The 14,213-nt window shown below is 36.4% G+C and overlaps 2 protein-coding genes and 1 long non-coding RNA gene across 6 annotated transcripts in view; 2 read left to right on the forward strand and 1 right to left on the reverse strand.

Annotated features, from left to right (window-relative positions):
- LOC309655611 (uncharacterized protein) overlaps window positions 1–14,213 on the forward strand; it is a gene marked incomplete at its 3' end in the record, with an annotated part of 398,594 nt that overhangs the window by 343,829 nt on the left and 40,552 nt on the right. The gene's annotated exons all lie outside the window — the stretch shown is intronic.
- Window positions 1–14,213, forward strand: part of LOC309654458 — a 595,613-nt gene that overhangs the window by 200,725 nt on the left and 380,675 nt on the right. The window lies entirely within an intron of this gene.
- The window catches only part of FRMD6 (FERM domain containing 6), a 79,662-nt gene that overhangs the window by 25,151 nt on the left and 40,298 nt on the right, over window positions 1–14,213 (reverse strand). Inside the window, exons 2-4 of one of the 4 annotated variants that reach the window (XM_082448403.1) lie at window positions 9,523–9,767; window positions 3,755–3,845; window positions 742–821 (exon numbers count right to left, since the gene is read on the reverse strand). In XM_082448403.1, the coding sequence (XP_082304529.1) occupies window positions 742–821; window positions 3,755–3,845; window positions 9,523–9,621 (270 nt within the window). In that variant the 5' untranslated portion in view covers window positions 9,622–9,767. Of the gene's footprint in view, window positions 1–717; window positions 822–3,754; window positions 3,846–9,522; window positions 9,768–14,213 lie in introns of all 4 variants that reach the window. The other 3 variants (XM_082448401.1, XM_082448404.1, XM_082448402.1) reach the window with 3 other exon arrangements.

The following is a 14,213-nucleotide window of genomic DNA, read 5'->3' on the forward strand; positions in this document are numbered from 1 at the left end:
TAAAAATAAATGCCAGTGGAAATTTCTAGCTGAGATCCAGCTCCTCTCTCAGCTCTGTCCCCTGTGGTGACCATTTGCTCCTCATTACAATGTTCTGTTCGTCTGACATTCCACATACCAAATGCTAACATGCTGTTTGTTTATTTAGACATTCACGTTCCTTACTTTGTAGTTGGCTTTGAAGTAGCCTTCCAGTTTACTCCAAGAATTCTTAAATACAAATTGGAGGATCGAGGATTAGACACTGGGGATTATTACTGATTTGCGAGGGGATGATCTTGAAAACACTAGGTAAATTCCCAGTGAATGCTCCCCTATGCAAATGGAAGGCACCGGTTCAATAAGGTAACGAAATATCAAATGTAAGGATAGTAAAAGTGGATTTTAAAATGACTAATAATTTCTAGACCATCAGTTTTGACAACTAACGTGGCCAAAGAACAGGAACAAATACTTTTTCCATGCTTTTCATTTCAAAACATTATCCCAAGATTACTAAAAAGTTATTATCCAATATTATTTTAGCAGATATTCAAAATCTATTGCTACATGCTATAAGCTATTAACACTTCACTAATGTGATATTTTAGAACTTATAATCCATTTCCCTTTCCCAATCTTTACTGTATAAAGTGTTAAGATATTTTTCTAATGTATAATAATTAAAATAAACCTTTTAAAAAATCAAAAGAATTTTGCTCATAAATGTAATCTCACCCAAGTGACTTCGTATTGTCGTACCTTGCTGGCCTCTTTCTTCCATTCTTTTGGACAATACTTATAAAGCTTTTGTGACAACTCCATATACACATGTTCGTTATCTGCACGTTAAAAAAAAAGGAGAGAAGGTGATAAAGGATAGATTTTTTTAAAAGAAAAGAAATGGGTTTTTCAAAAAAGCCTCAAGATTTGTGAATGTGCCCTGCATTCACATATTACCAAGAAAACTCAACAGGATATTAAAAGATAAAAAAGGTTCTGTGGGATAGACATTAATGACCATCTTTATGAATTATTTTGCTTTTGCAATACAGAACACGTCTCGTTAAAAATACGTTAGCATTTAGAGGAAATATTAGATTCCAACTCTTACTTTTACTTAGTTTCTGGGGTCGTTATAACTTACAGTTTAACTTCCAACACTGTGGGTGTTTACTCGGTTTTAGAAAAACATGCTCTTGTCTGGCTCACAGAGGACTCATTTCATAAGCGCACAGTAATGAAACAGGGGCAGAAGCACCGCCTTAATTCTATGTAAGAAATTAGAAAACACTGATGAGAACCAGCCCATTCCCAAGGGAAGAGCCTGACCCATGTGTTTTGTGAAGAACAGTCTTTCAGACCCCTGTGCTTTGTGAAGAGAAGTCTTTTAGACTATCCCTTCTCTGTCTCCTCCGCATAAAACAGCATGAAGAAATGATAAAGCATTACTCGCGCTGCCTTTGGGATTGACCTTGTGGGAAGAGGAGAAGAATCTTAGGCAAAACAAGAATGAATGCCAAAATGTTTCTTCAAGGGAATGATGTTCTTAAGATGAACAGAAAGTAAGACTGCTAAAAAACCCATGTAAAAATGATCTAAACATGTGAAAACAAGCTGGCAAAAAATGTAAAAATTTTCCGATTTCCCAAATGGACTCTTTTAAAGAGAGAGATAGTTCATATGAAAAGCCTTCCTATCTTGTACAGTTTTCAATCTTTTTAAGAAAAAGCTCCTTCCTTTTCCTCTAACCATCACTATGGGGGCATGTTCTTGGAAAGCCCTGGATACAAATGTACTCATTCTGGAAGAGAAGTGTGTCTCTTTGACTACTCCAAGGATAACACACTTGACCACGCTGTCACTCATGACTGAATGTTGGAGTTTGACTGGAAAAGCGTCATAAGAGAACAGGAAGGGTAAGGCCACTTTTTGTCTATGAATGGCATATTAAGTCAACCAGTTTGGATGAAACTGGTAAGGAAGAGGTCCCCAAAACAAGAGGACGCTACTAAAATCCACTTATCACGTCAACTAAAACTATCTCCCATCTCTCTTATGTTACCAATTAAACATGAAATGGACAAGATCAGACAACCTTCCTGTTGAATCTGATTTGTGTTTGGCTTGAGTTCCTGTCTGAAGACGCAACATAATGAATAGAACAGACTGTTCACCATAATGGCACATACATATTTTTTTAAACTATTACTGTGGCTCTATCATCTGACAGTTGGACCAGAGCTTTGTACTTTAGGAATTCTCAAGCACACATCAATCCTGAAAACAGGTGGAACAGTGATTTCCATTTGACCTGAGAGAAAGCTGAAATGGAGAGAAGGCAAGGGATATGTGTGAAGCCACACGGCTAGCTATTGGTAGAACCAAAATCAGAACCAGGTCATCTGATTCCTGCCTCCAATGTTTTTTTGCCATCCTGCAATCTCTCTTTTAAAAAGGACATCTGAAAAACTCTTATTTTGAAACCTAAGGAAGCTGTAAACTGGTTTTATGAGATTGACTTGTTCAACAACAAAGATCAACAGTCTGGCTGTAGCTGTAGTAAGAAGAATTAACGCTGAGTACAAAATAAAAGTAAGGTTATTTAGAATCTGTAGGGCATCTTATACCCCCAGACCCTTCCTTGAAAGAACGACTGAGGTGTATACTAATACAAGGATAGAGCCGAGCATTTGTGCTTTTATTGCTTTCACTACCACAGGAAGAAACTGAAGAGCAAATGGTTGGTTCCTCACTTCCTGCTCTGTGCTCCCTGGCCTCTCCAGAGCTGTCTTTTTAGACAACTGAAAACTCCTCACATTTTGGAGCTGAACTTGTTGATCAGTTGATCATGATATACTTTCCAACGTGGCAGACCTAAGCATTTTATGGTACTAACCAGATTCTCAAGATATCATAAGCCTTTAAATTGAAACCAATTCCAGTAGTAGAAAATAATTCATATCCAAATATAAAATATAGATAAATTTCACAAAAAAAGGTCTCCTTGGAAAACTGAGCAAAGATTTGAAAGGTTTTTGGCATCTAGAAGACTAACTTAGAGAAATCTTAAAATATGATTTGAAAGAAGAACGTTTTAAGGAATGGCTGCACTTAAACCCTGGGAACTTAACTCTAACTAAGGTGTTATTGGCAGAGAAAGCTTATATGGAGCCCTTTGCTTGAAAATCTTTTCCACATAAAGTATACAGAAGAAACTGATCCCATATCTCCAAGTCATGTGTTCTGACTAGAAAAAAGAGAAGGGGTAAGGAAGGAAAAACAGAAAATAAGAGTAAATTAATAGATCACTTTGTTATACTATATATTCAACAGCAAGAGAACTTGAATAGAGGAAAGTCAGTTTTATTATGTCTAAATGTCTTCTAATGTTAAAAATTATAAAACAAATTAAATTACAAAAACATCCAATTTCCTACTAGCGCCAGCTGCTCCCTGAGTGCAAAGAAACAAAAATCAAGCTTAGTTCATTAAAACATAAAAGAGCAAACACATAAAACCCAGACTCCTAAAGAGGAACCAGTTTTTAAGTTCAAACCATAATAAATTCATGACCTAAAATTCTAAACTTGTAAGAAATACAGAACAGTACTCATATTAAAATATGAGTACTAGATTAAAAATCATGATCAGTTTATGGGTATTTTGACAATCATAATTACATAACAATATGCTCAATTTAAGTTACAGCTATGAAATGTCATTTCCTCAGGGACAGCTGGCTAACTCCATCAGAGATGGGATTGAGACTTACTTTGTATAACACTGAGTCCAAAGAGGTGACAGTCCTTTAGCCTGAGTAGGTCACACACCTGGACCAGCAACTGGTGACACAGAATTTTAACCTATAGGAAAAAAGACAAAGACAAACACACATTTAAGATAACAATTCAGCCAAGTCCAGACAGTGAGCCACAATCAGGCAATGTAATGCAGCCTAAATACATGCCTTGAAGGGACAAGCTGACACTAGCTAAACAACAGTTGGTTTATGGAAATCACTTTAATCTGCAGCTGTGTTTCAATAATGATCACAATTCAAATTTCTACAACCTGGTAATAAAGTACCACTGCAATCTTGTACAAGACTCATAAATCTTAGGATACATGGACAAGGCCTTACTCTATATATATGGTGCATGATAAATATGTATTTCAGAAGGAACCCCAAGTAGCCTAATCAGATTATCAAAATTATTAATTTGGCAAGTATCTTTACAAGGAATGTTTTCTTCTTGATGGTCTAAACAAAATGCTTACATACTGCACAATGAGTGAATATCTAGCTTTTATTTACTTTAATAATAACTTGTATTGACACATCTTGTAAGTACCTAAACCAGGTTCTTTTTCTGAGTCCTAGTATAACTCAAACATAATAAAACCATATTAATTTGGAACTCTGGGGTTAAGTTATTCTGAAAAGTCACATGTTGAACGATAACAGTCTTTAAAAGATATAGTTCTAATGACTTTTCAAATGTTTAATGAAGTGTTTTGGGAGACAGTAATTCTAATGAGTCTGCCTTGTTGACTTCAGAACCACTAAAGCTTATTAGTGTTAGGATTGACACTAAGAGACCACATGGGTCAATTTCTTCATCTGATAGAAGTAGAAAAGAAAACCCAGACAGCTTGCAGTCATGTAGCTAGTAGCGGCAGAGGCAGCAACTCACACCTTTGCTCATTTGTGTATTACAATATTTTTGTATGTGTATATTAATAAAATATGTGCAACATGACAGTTTAGCATTCTAGGTACATATATTATGTGGCATTTCCCCTCGTATTTGTAATATTAACTTGCAACTTCTTTCTTCAACAATGATGACAGTTACAGTTTTAATGATTACAAATTCTAAATTAGTTAACTCTGAATTAATGACTTCTTATCATACCTTAATCTGTAACTCAGACTCAGAAAATAAAAACATATTGAGATCTCTTGACAACTGAAAGCCAAACAATTCAAAATGGTGACAATGTCAACTGGAGTAAGAAAAATAAGTTTACAGCTCTTTTCCACATTCACTATTAAATGGCAAATAATCTGAAGTACCTTATCCACTAGAAAGTGCAGAAAGTATTTATGTAAGGCCAGAGAGTACCACTTAGGCTGTTTTAGAAGTTACAGGAACTCAGTGAAGCTGGGACAGTGTCTTATTTTGTATTCAGGATATACAGCAGGCACTCAGTAAATGTCTGATGAACGAAAACCAGGGATCTGATTTTCCCGTGGGCTCCTCACCTTCCTTCTGTTCCATGACTACAGACTACTCTCTGACCCACTGAGCAGATCATTTAGTAATGTGCCACGTAAGAATTTAGGGAAAATGTATCAATACAAATCCACCAACACCACTGGGGGAATACATTTGCCAATAGGAAATCAGTATCACCTTCGTTCACTAAAAAGTCTTTGGATTTGAGTTCTATATTACTGTAATTCCACTTTACAAATAAGCTTAAATAAAGAAAATGATAAAGTAATGGAAAAAGTGTCTAATGTTAAATAAAATTAAATTAGATACTACAAATTTGAGACTTCAGATGTCATACAGTCTAGGACTTCTTTAATCTTTAGTTTTGACCGTATTTTAAAATGTCATGGGACTTCCCTGGTGATGCAGTGGTTAAGAATCTGCCTGCCAATGCAGGGGACACGGGTTTGAGCCCTGGTCCGGGCAGATCCCACATGCCGCAGAGCAACTAAGCCCGTATGCCACAACTACTGAGCCTACGCTCTAGAGGCCATGAGCCACAACTACTGAGCCCACATGCCCCAACTACTGAAGCCCGCATGCCTAGAGCCCGTGCTCCACAAGAAGAGAAGCCACTGCAATGAGAAGCCCGCACACCGTAATGAAGAGTAGCCTCCGCTCGATGCAACTAGAAAAAGCCTGCACACAGCAACGAAGACCTAACGCAGCCAAAAAATAAATAAATAAATTAATTAATTAATTAAAAAAAAAAAAAGTCATATACAAAGCACTCTGGGTAAAACGTGATAAAACGTTAAAAGAAAAATTCCAAACCATACGGTGTATGCAAAATGAACTATGTTGTAACTTTGTGTAACTGCTGTTCAAATAATGCTGTGCATTTCCTCCACACATCCTATATAATTATTATTGTTCCGCTAGTTTAAATCAAGTATTTGGAGCCTAATTGATAAAGCTCTTTAACAACTATTAAGGAAATAACAATGTTCTTGTTTAAAAACTGTAATTAAGTAAGGCTGTGGCTCTGAAGTATTACTTGCTGTGAAAACAAGCTTGAGTTTTTTGCATTTGCATATTATGAGTCTTTAAGGCTACATTTTAGCTGATTGTGAAATTTTTCAAGTTCTTTAATCTTCAGGAGCAATGGGAACTTTAAAAAATGCCATAGAGTATGAGGTATTAAGAATAAGAATGAAAGCATTATCTAAAAATATACTCTATATGGAACTTTCTAATAAAAACAGCATTTGATTCTCAATGTCAATGGTTTGTTATTGAGCAAGAATGTTTAAAATATGCTCCAGAAAAAGAACTGTTCACTTTCGTCTCAGTGAAGAGGTATAACCTCTTACCCATAATTTATATCACTCAAAAATTCTGTGGCTCCTACATTTACCATCATTTGATTTCCAAAAATTTCGAAGTTCCCATATTTATTATCTGATGATTAAAATCATTTAGAACAGTCCCTATTAGTTCAACTCATGGAGAATTAAAAATGACCAAAACACTAAATTTACCCCACATGCAGAAAGGCAACATTCTATCAACTACATTTGTCAGGGAACAAACTTTCTTTGTTTAAAAAAATGTTTAGAAATGATTTAAAAAATGAGACCATTAATGAAATAGTTTTTGTTACAGTTAATTTGTTCTACCACAACTCTACAAATATCAGCTGCTATTTTCCAAAGACAAAACTAACACTTTGTAGAACACGACAGGCCTTTGGCAGCCCTGAGTTGGCTTTCTAGCAAGGAGGGGCCTCCATACTACTTAACCCAGTTCCTCCTCCTCCCTCCTTTGGTCCAACAGCTTGCTTGCTAATGAGGAGTCAGGACATGGCAGGGCCGTCTACCGACCCTGGAATAAGAACAGGTCTACGTGGGATTCAGACTCCACAGCTGAGTTTCATTAACAGTGAGCACACAGCTCAAAGAAATGAAAACAAGTGCTACTCTATTAAGTGCTCATTCACTGAGCAATTCCCAGGTACCAGGCACTGCAATAAGCATTTATGCATGTTATGTCTTTATATCCTCACAATGTCCCTGTGAGAAGAGTAAGATTATCTCCATTTTATAGAAGAGGAAACCGAAGCAAAAAAACTAACTTGCCCAAGGTTGCAGAGTAAATTGTGAAGCACAGATTTCCACCTACATCCCCGCGTCCTACCCTAGACTTACTAGATCAGCATCTCCAAGGAGTGGAGTCCAATAGTCTGGGTATTTAACAAGCTCTCCAGGTAATTCTGATGGACATCAAGTTGTAAAATCACTGATCTACAGGAACGAATGGACTGGCTATCTGCCAGTCTGTTCTCTGTAATTATCTTCCTCAGCTAAGATTTTAGTACAAATTAATTTCTTAGAATATTATAGTCAGCTCCTAGTATTCCTCATGAAGTCACATTAGTCTTCCTTCTAACTTACCTGAGGTCAGTAAGGTTTTGTCCCATATCCTGTATATGTGTATACACACACATGAACACATGTATACACATTCCACCAGGTGAAAAGACAGAAATGGAACGGAGAGAAGTTTCTTAAGTGCTTATGCTTATATTTATGTATATTTTAAAAATGTAATTGATATCTTTTTTATATAACTGTATAAAAGAACTCAAACAGCATATTCATGTATACATGTAAATTATACTTTGATATAGTCTGACAGTGCCCATACTGACAAAGAGAGATAATGTTGCCAAAAATAACAGCCTATCACTTCACAAAACCAAAACAACTTCAGGTACGCTGAGTAGAAATGTAGCTAATCAACAGAAATTCTGCCTAACAGATTGATAAAGTTCATTCAACAGGCAGGTTTGATGCTCAGACAATTCCTGTGAGCAAAAACAAGGTTACACTAGTAAATCAAGAAACCGTGGTGACTGACAGAATAAAACCAAAATAATTATGGTAATAAGCAGAACCTTTTCCTATTTAAACTTTTAATGGAGCTATTTAAATGTCATATAGCTTCATTATAACATTTAGAAATATTTTTTTATACAGCAATTGGGTTAAAAATATAGTCGCATATAGCAAAGAAAACTAATTCAAGGCATGCACTAAGGCAATTTTTTCCTTAATTCCATCAGAATACAATCAGTGAAAGAAAGAATATGAAAGTTGATAATAGGGAGAGGGGTTGAAAAATGCTAGGCATGATTGTGGTTACATAAAACTGTTTGGCAGTCTCTACCAAAGCTAAACATATGTTTACTTCATGATTCACAATCCACTGTCGGGTATAAGCTCAGAAATGTATACATATGTGCATATACATAAAACGTTCCAAATTGTTTCATTTGTAACAGCCCCAAACTTAAAATAACCCAATATCCATCAATAATAGTAGGAAAAGAAACTGGGCATATTCATATAATGAAATATTATACAATAATGAAAAAGGAATTACTGTCACATGTGATAGAATGGATGACTTTCATAGGCCAAATGTTGAGTACATAAAATATACCCAGATATAAAAGTGAGCATATCACATAATTTTAGCTGCATGAAGTTCAGAAACAAGAAAAGTACTCCATGGTGATAGAGGTGGGAATAGTTATTACCCTTGGGTGGAGATTACTGACTAGAAGGGATCACAAAAGATCTTTCTGGGGTACTAGAAATCTACTATATCTCAAGCTGGATGATGGTTACATGGATGTATACACTTGTAAAAATTCACTGAGCTGCTCACTTAAGATTCCTATACTTCACTGTAAGTAAATTATAAGCCAACTTTAAAAGTAAAAAATAAAAAAAAGTATCATATTCCTCAATGTCCAGGTTAACTAAAAGAGTTAACTCCAACTCATGAACCATAAGCAACAGTTTAGTACTCAAATACACAGCCTATTCTTGAAATTGGCTAGACTTAGGCTACAGGTTACTATTAAAACAATGATCAAGCGCATGTTAAAAAGCTAGCAATTGTGTATTACCATTTCATGTGTGTAGGTTGACAACTCAAAAGTATTTAAAAGGCAAACTCAGATATCCATAAAAATTATATTTCAATAAGGGTTCAAAAATAGCAGTGTTCATTTTTCTATAATATAATAACCAAAATTCTCTTATTTTACCAGACAAGAGCATGCTGAAAGCAGCTGAACTTAAGCCATAATTCAAAGTTTATACCTGTGTAGACCACTTTAATACCCCAATTCTCCCACATTATTAATGGTCTCATTCTGTAATGATTTCATCCTTAGCCAAGTCATAATTTGAATGTGGTCACTGGTGGAAAACATCATCATTTACACATTTCTAAAGTGGGATCTACTCACATTTATGATGATGTTCAGAGATTCATCGTTGGGAAGGAAAATACACACACTCCGGCGGTCTTGCATGACTCTGTTGTTATGGAAGTTCAATTTGTTCATTGTGTTGTGGGCTCTCCAGGGATCAGGGCTGGGCTCCGAGTCCTCGGCAATTCCTCTGGTTCCGAGCACTCCAAAGCCAAACTCTGCTCCTCATCACACGCCCTACAGAAGAAGCATCATGACGTTCGACTACGTGGGTTTCATAGCTGTAACAAAAGCCCAGAAGGAGGCTGTGAATAAAGGCGGTAAGGCTGGTGAGGAGAGAGAGGAGGAGAGAGAGGAGGAGAGAGACGAGGAGAGAGACGAGGAGAGGAGCAGCAGCACGGCTGGTCTTGTTGGCGCAGGTACAGCACGTCTCACGGTGAGGGCTCCCTCGCTTAATCAATGAGAATGCACAGAAACGTACTCTGTGCTTTGCCCGCTATCAAGTGTTTTAAAACTTTCAGGGACTTCCCTGGGGGTCCAGTGGTAAAGAATCCGCCTTCCAATGCAGGGGACGCGGGTTCAATCCCTGGTCAGGGAACTAAGGTCCCATATGCCGCAAGGCAACTAAGCTCGCGCGCCACAACTACTGAACTCACGTGCCTCAACAAGAGAGCCCGTGTACCGCAAACTACAGAGCCCACGCGCCCTGGAGCCGGCGTGCCTCAACTACAGAGCCCACGCACCCTGGAGCCGGCGTGCCACAGCTAGAGAGAGAAAACCCACAGGACACAACTAGAGAGAAGGCTGAGCGCCATAATGAAAGACCCCAAATGTCTCAATGAAGATCCCGTGTGCCGCAACTAAGACCCAACGCAACCAAAAAAATATATAAGGAAAATAAATAAATAAAATAACTATTAAAAAAAAAACTTTTATTCACAGTCATGAATTAAACACAAACCCTCTACATTTAAGGCAGTACTGTGTGCTACAGGGCTCACATAAGCAGAAGCCTGCCTTTGAGAAGTTTCCAGCCTCACATGGGAGAAAATGAAGGGTTCTGGAATAAACAAACAAAATGACAAAACTGCAACAACAACAAAATTATCAATCTCTTTCTTTTTTTCTTCCATTACAATCAAACTCAAATAAATGTCCTGGCTCTTACATTATATTCCTTCTTCAACCACTGAGGTCTGGCTTCCACTTCCTTCTCTTCACCAGCATGGCTTTGCTACAGGAAGCCAGTGATCTCCAGACCATCAAGAGAATCCATAGGATTCATTTTGATTGATCTCTCTATGTACAACACTTACCGAGGTTGTTAAGCCCTCCTTACAACTTTTTTCTTCCTGAGTTTTTACGGTGCTGCTCTCTCTTCTGATTCTCTAACTTGACAATGCAAACTTAATTTTTCTATATGTTATTTCACCAACCAGATAATACATAGAAATAACATGACTGTATAAACTGTATTTGTATACCATGGATTTTGGATACCTCTCATATGTAATCAGTTTATTAAACCATGTCATTTTATTTTTTAACTTCTCTCAGATTTTCAGTGTATACAATTTTGTTTGCAAGTAATGAAGACTTTATCTCCAATTTCAATAATCACACTTTTATTTCTGCTTCATGTCTCATTGCATTGGCAAGACCTTGAAGAATAATTTTAAAACAATGGTGGATATTTCCTATTTTTAATGAATGTGTCTAGCGTTTCATATATTATTGCTAATATAACACGATTCAACCAAGGTATGTTAAGACTATTTGTCTGTGAAACTATTAGTAATTATTTATACTGTTCCTTTCCAGCTACATTTGTAGGATATGTAGGAATTTCCAGGCAGAAAGTATAACCATACAGTTTTAATAGAAGAGCTATTATCACTGCTGACATAAATCAAAGCATACATGAGGCTTATATGCTTAAGGTTCAATGTCCATCTGTTATCAGCAGGAAGACAGGACAGAACATATTCTTAGATGGCACCATTAGTAAATATAAACTAGTATTTCTTTTTAAACTATGAATGAAATACCATCCACAAGGGAGCTACTCAAACTAAGTAAAAACATATACAGTAAGTATTTCCTTATTAGGAAGGTGACCAAAAGCCCCTTAGGAGTATTCTGCTTTTCTTAAAGCATAATAGCAATTGTTTCACATTAGGTTGGAGCCAGTACATCACCCTACAGGGTCACCAGAGGTCAGTGCTATAGTTCTCTCCAGTATGGGATGGTTAGCCCACGTGTTCTATGACCACAAACTAACTGCACTCCAAATCCAATCGTCCATCTGCAGAACGCACACTTTTAGTTTAACAGTTCCGACACACCAATTGAAGGACCAGTGTCGGCTGCATCAGAATCACCTAGGTGTTTGTAATAAATACAGAATCCTGAGCACAGTGACATTGTTACTGACTCATAATCTCCAGGGTCAGGGCCCAGGAATCTTAATCTTTTAAACAAGCTCCCCAAGTATTTCTGATATGCAGTCACATATGGAAACAACACTTTAGCTAACAGAAAGAAGTTGCTGAGCAGAGGGTTGGATATAACACCTTCATAGAAGACACTGGGAAAATATCTTGAGGTACAGAATTAGGGATAAGCAACATATGTGAAATATAGCACACAGCATCACTATAACTAAAAAAGAAAAAGTCCTCAACATTTTCAAAGGTATGAATTCCTAAATCAGGTCAAATTTGTGTACTCAGAATATTTTCCTAAAAAATGTAACTAGGTGAGGAAACAGGATATCCTGTATACCCTCTCTTAGCAATTCAGAAAGCACTGAAGGCTCTGAGAAGTCCTAAGGGCAACTTCTTAAATTTAACTTAATAATTCTCAAACTTACTTGGGCTCAGAATATTTCCCCCCTCCCACCAAGAAAAATCTATTAAGGTCCTGTAGAATAATATTCTCAGGCATACCACCTGAGAAATACAGTTCTGAAACAATTTCATTGTCAAATATTATATTTCATGGCAAAATTTTTCCCTATGAATTGATATATTCCAACATTTAGGCCTCTTCTCTGACATTAAAATCTTTTCAAGAAATTATAAGCTATGATTAAATGTAACTTGTTTAAATTCAAACCCTTAAATGATATTAATCTCAGTATAATTATTCAAATCTATACTTCAAATTGAGTTACTCATATAATTTTCCATTTCTAATTAAACTAATTAAAGGGGGATAATTCTACTGACCTAATTTCTAGAATTTAAAAAATAAACTAGGGAAAAATATCTTCTGAGTTTTGGGATGTTTCCAGAGCCTCATTAAAATAATTTTAAAATTTCATGGACATGATTTTTATTTACTAGTTTGTTTATGGTTCAGATAGTGCAGTATTAAAAAAAAAAAGACTAGAAGAGGATTACTGAAGAAAATTTAATAAAAGCAGAGTCTTTAAGAAGCGGTGCTGCTTCATTGCTGCTTTTTCTGCTTTGAGGATAGCAAACTAGAAAAGCCCTGAAAGAGAGATAGTATTAAGATTTTACTTTACCCAGGCCTGCATTAAAGCTGATTAAAAGGTTCCACTGAAATAGCAAACTACCCACATCTCTAATGTGCTTCAGTATAAGATTTAATCTTAAATTGGAGAGTCCTGGGGGAAAGAATTCGACTAAATTTAAACCAATTTTAATCGTAGAATTTAGCCTCTGAGCCATTGGCTACTTATTCTGTATCCTAAGCTAAATCCCGACTCAGTCCCAGGAGGGCACATTTCCTACTCCAGGGCAGCCCTTGTCTGTTCAATCATCTTGGGATAGATTATCTATGAAGAACAAACCATGTTATAGTACCATATTTCCCAGACAACAACAAAACAGCTTAGATACTGATCAAACCCCATCCTGCCATCTTTACAGACACCCAACTTACAAATAAAATGTTAAGCTATAAGATTTCCCCACTTGAATTTTAAACCCACATTATTGTAAATTCCTTACTTCCTGATAAGCCCCACTGGTTACAAAGTTACTTCATTTCTTTTAAGAATCAGGAAGCTACCGCCTAGTATGGACATTCAATATTGATTTTCATTTTTTAGAAATTATTGGATGTAGCCTTTAAAACTGGGTCACCCTGGAATAAAAGTATGGGCTTTAGTTCATTATAATGTATCAATGCTGGTTCATTACAAATGTTCCACACTCATGTAAGAGGTTAACAACAGGGAAAGTGGGTACCTGTCGGGTATAGAGGAACTCTGTGCTATCTTTGTAACTCCTGTATATCTAAACGTATTCTAAAGTTAAAAAGTTCATTAAAAAAAAAACCCTAGGTCACCAGAAACTTCCTACCCAAACAATATGTATAGTCTCACTTTGAATGGAGGCAAAGGAGGATTCTCAATTCTGAGATTGTCGCCCTAAAAAAAGTGAACAGGTGGTTAATTTGATAAGAAAATTACTATAATGCAAGCATGGCTAATAGGCATATCTCAACAGTCAATAAGGTATCTCTATTACCTAACAAAAATAAGGCAAACATTATCTTGAAAAACTGGATTGCAGACAGCCCTATCTTTTAATTTAATCACTACACATGAATGAAACTCAAGTTATACACACAGCACTGTAGTAGTTACTTGGTGAAAAGCAGAACACAAAAGCAATAGAAGATGTGCCCCTATACCCATGAATTCACCATCTAGTTAGGGATAGAACAGGGCCAAGACGCTTAGATGATGACATTGT

This window comes from Balaenoptera physalus (genome assembly GCF_965194825.1).
Source record: "Balaenoptera physalus genome assembly, chromosome: 2".
Taxonomy (NCBI): domain Eukaryota; kingdom Metazoa; phylum Chordata; class Mammalia; order Artiodactyla; family Balaenopteridae; genus Balaenoptera; species Balaenoptera physalus.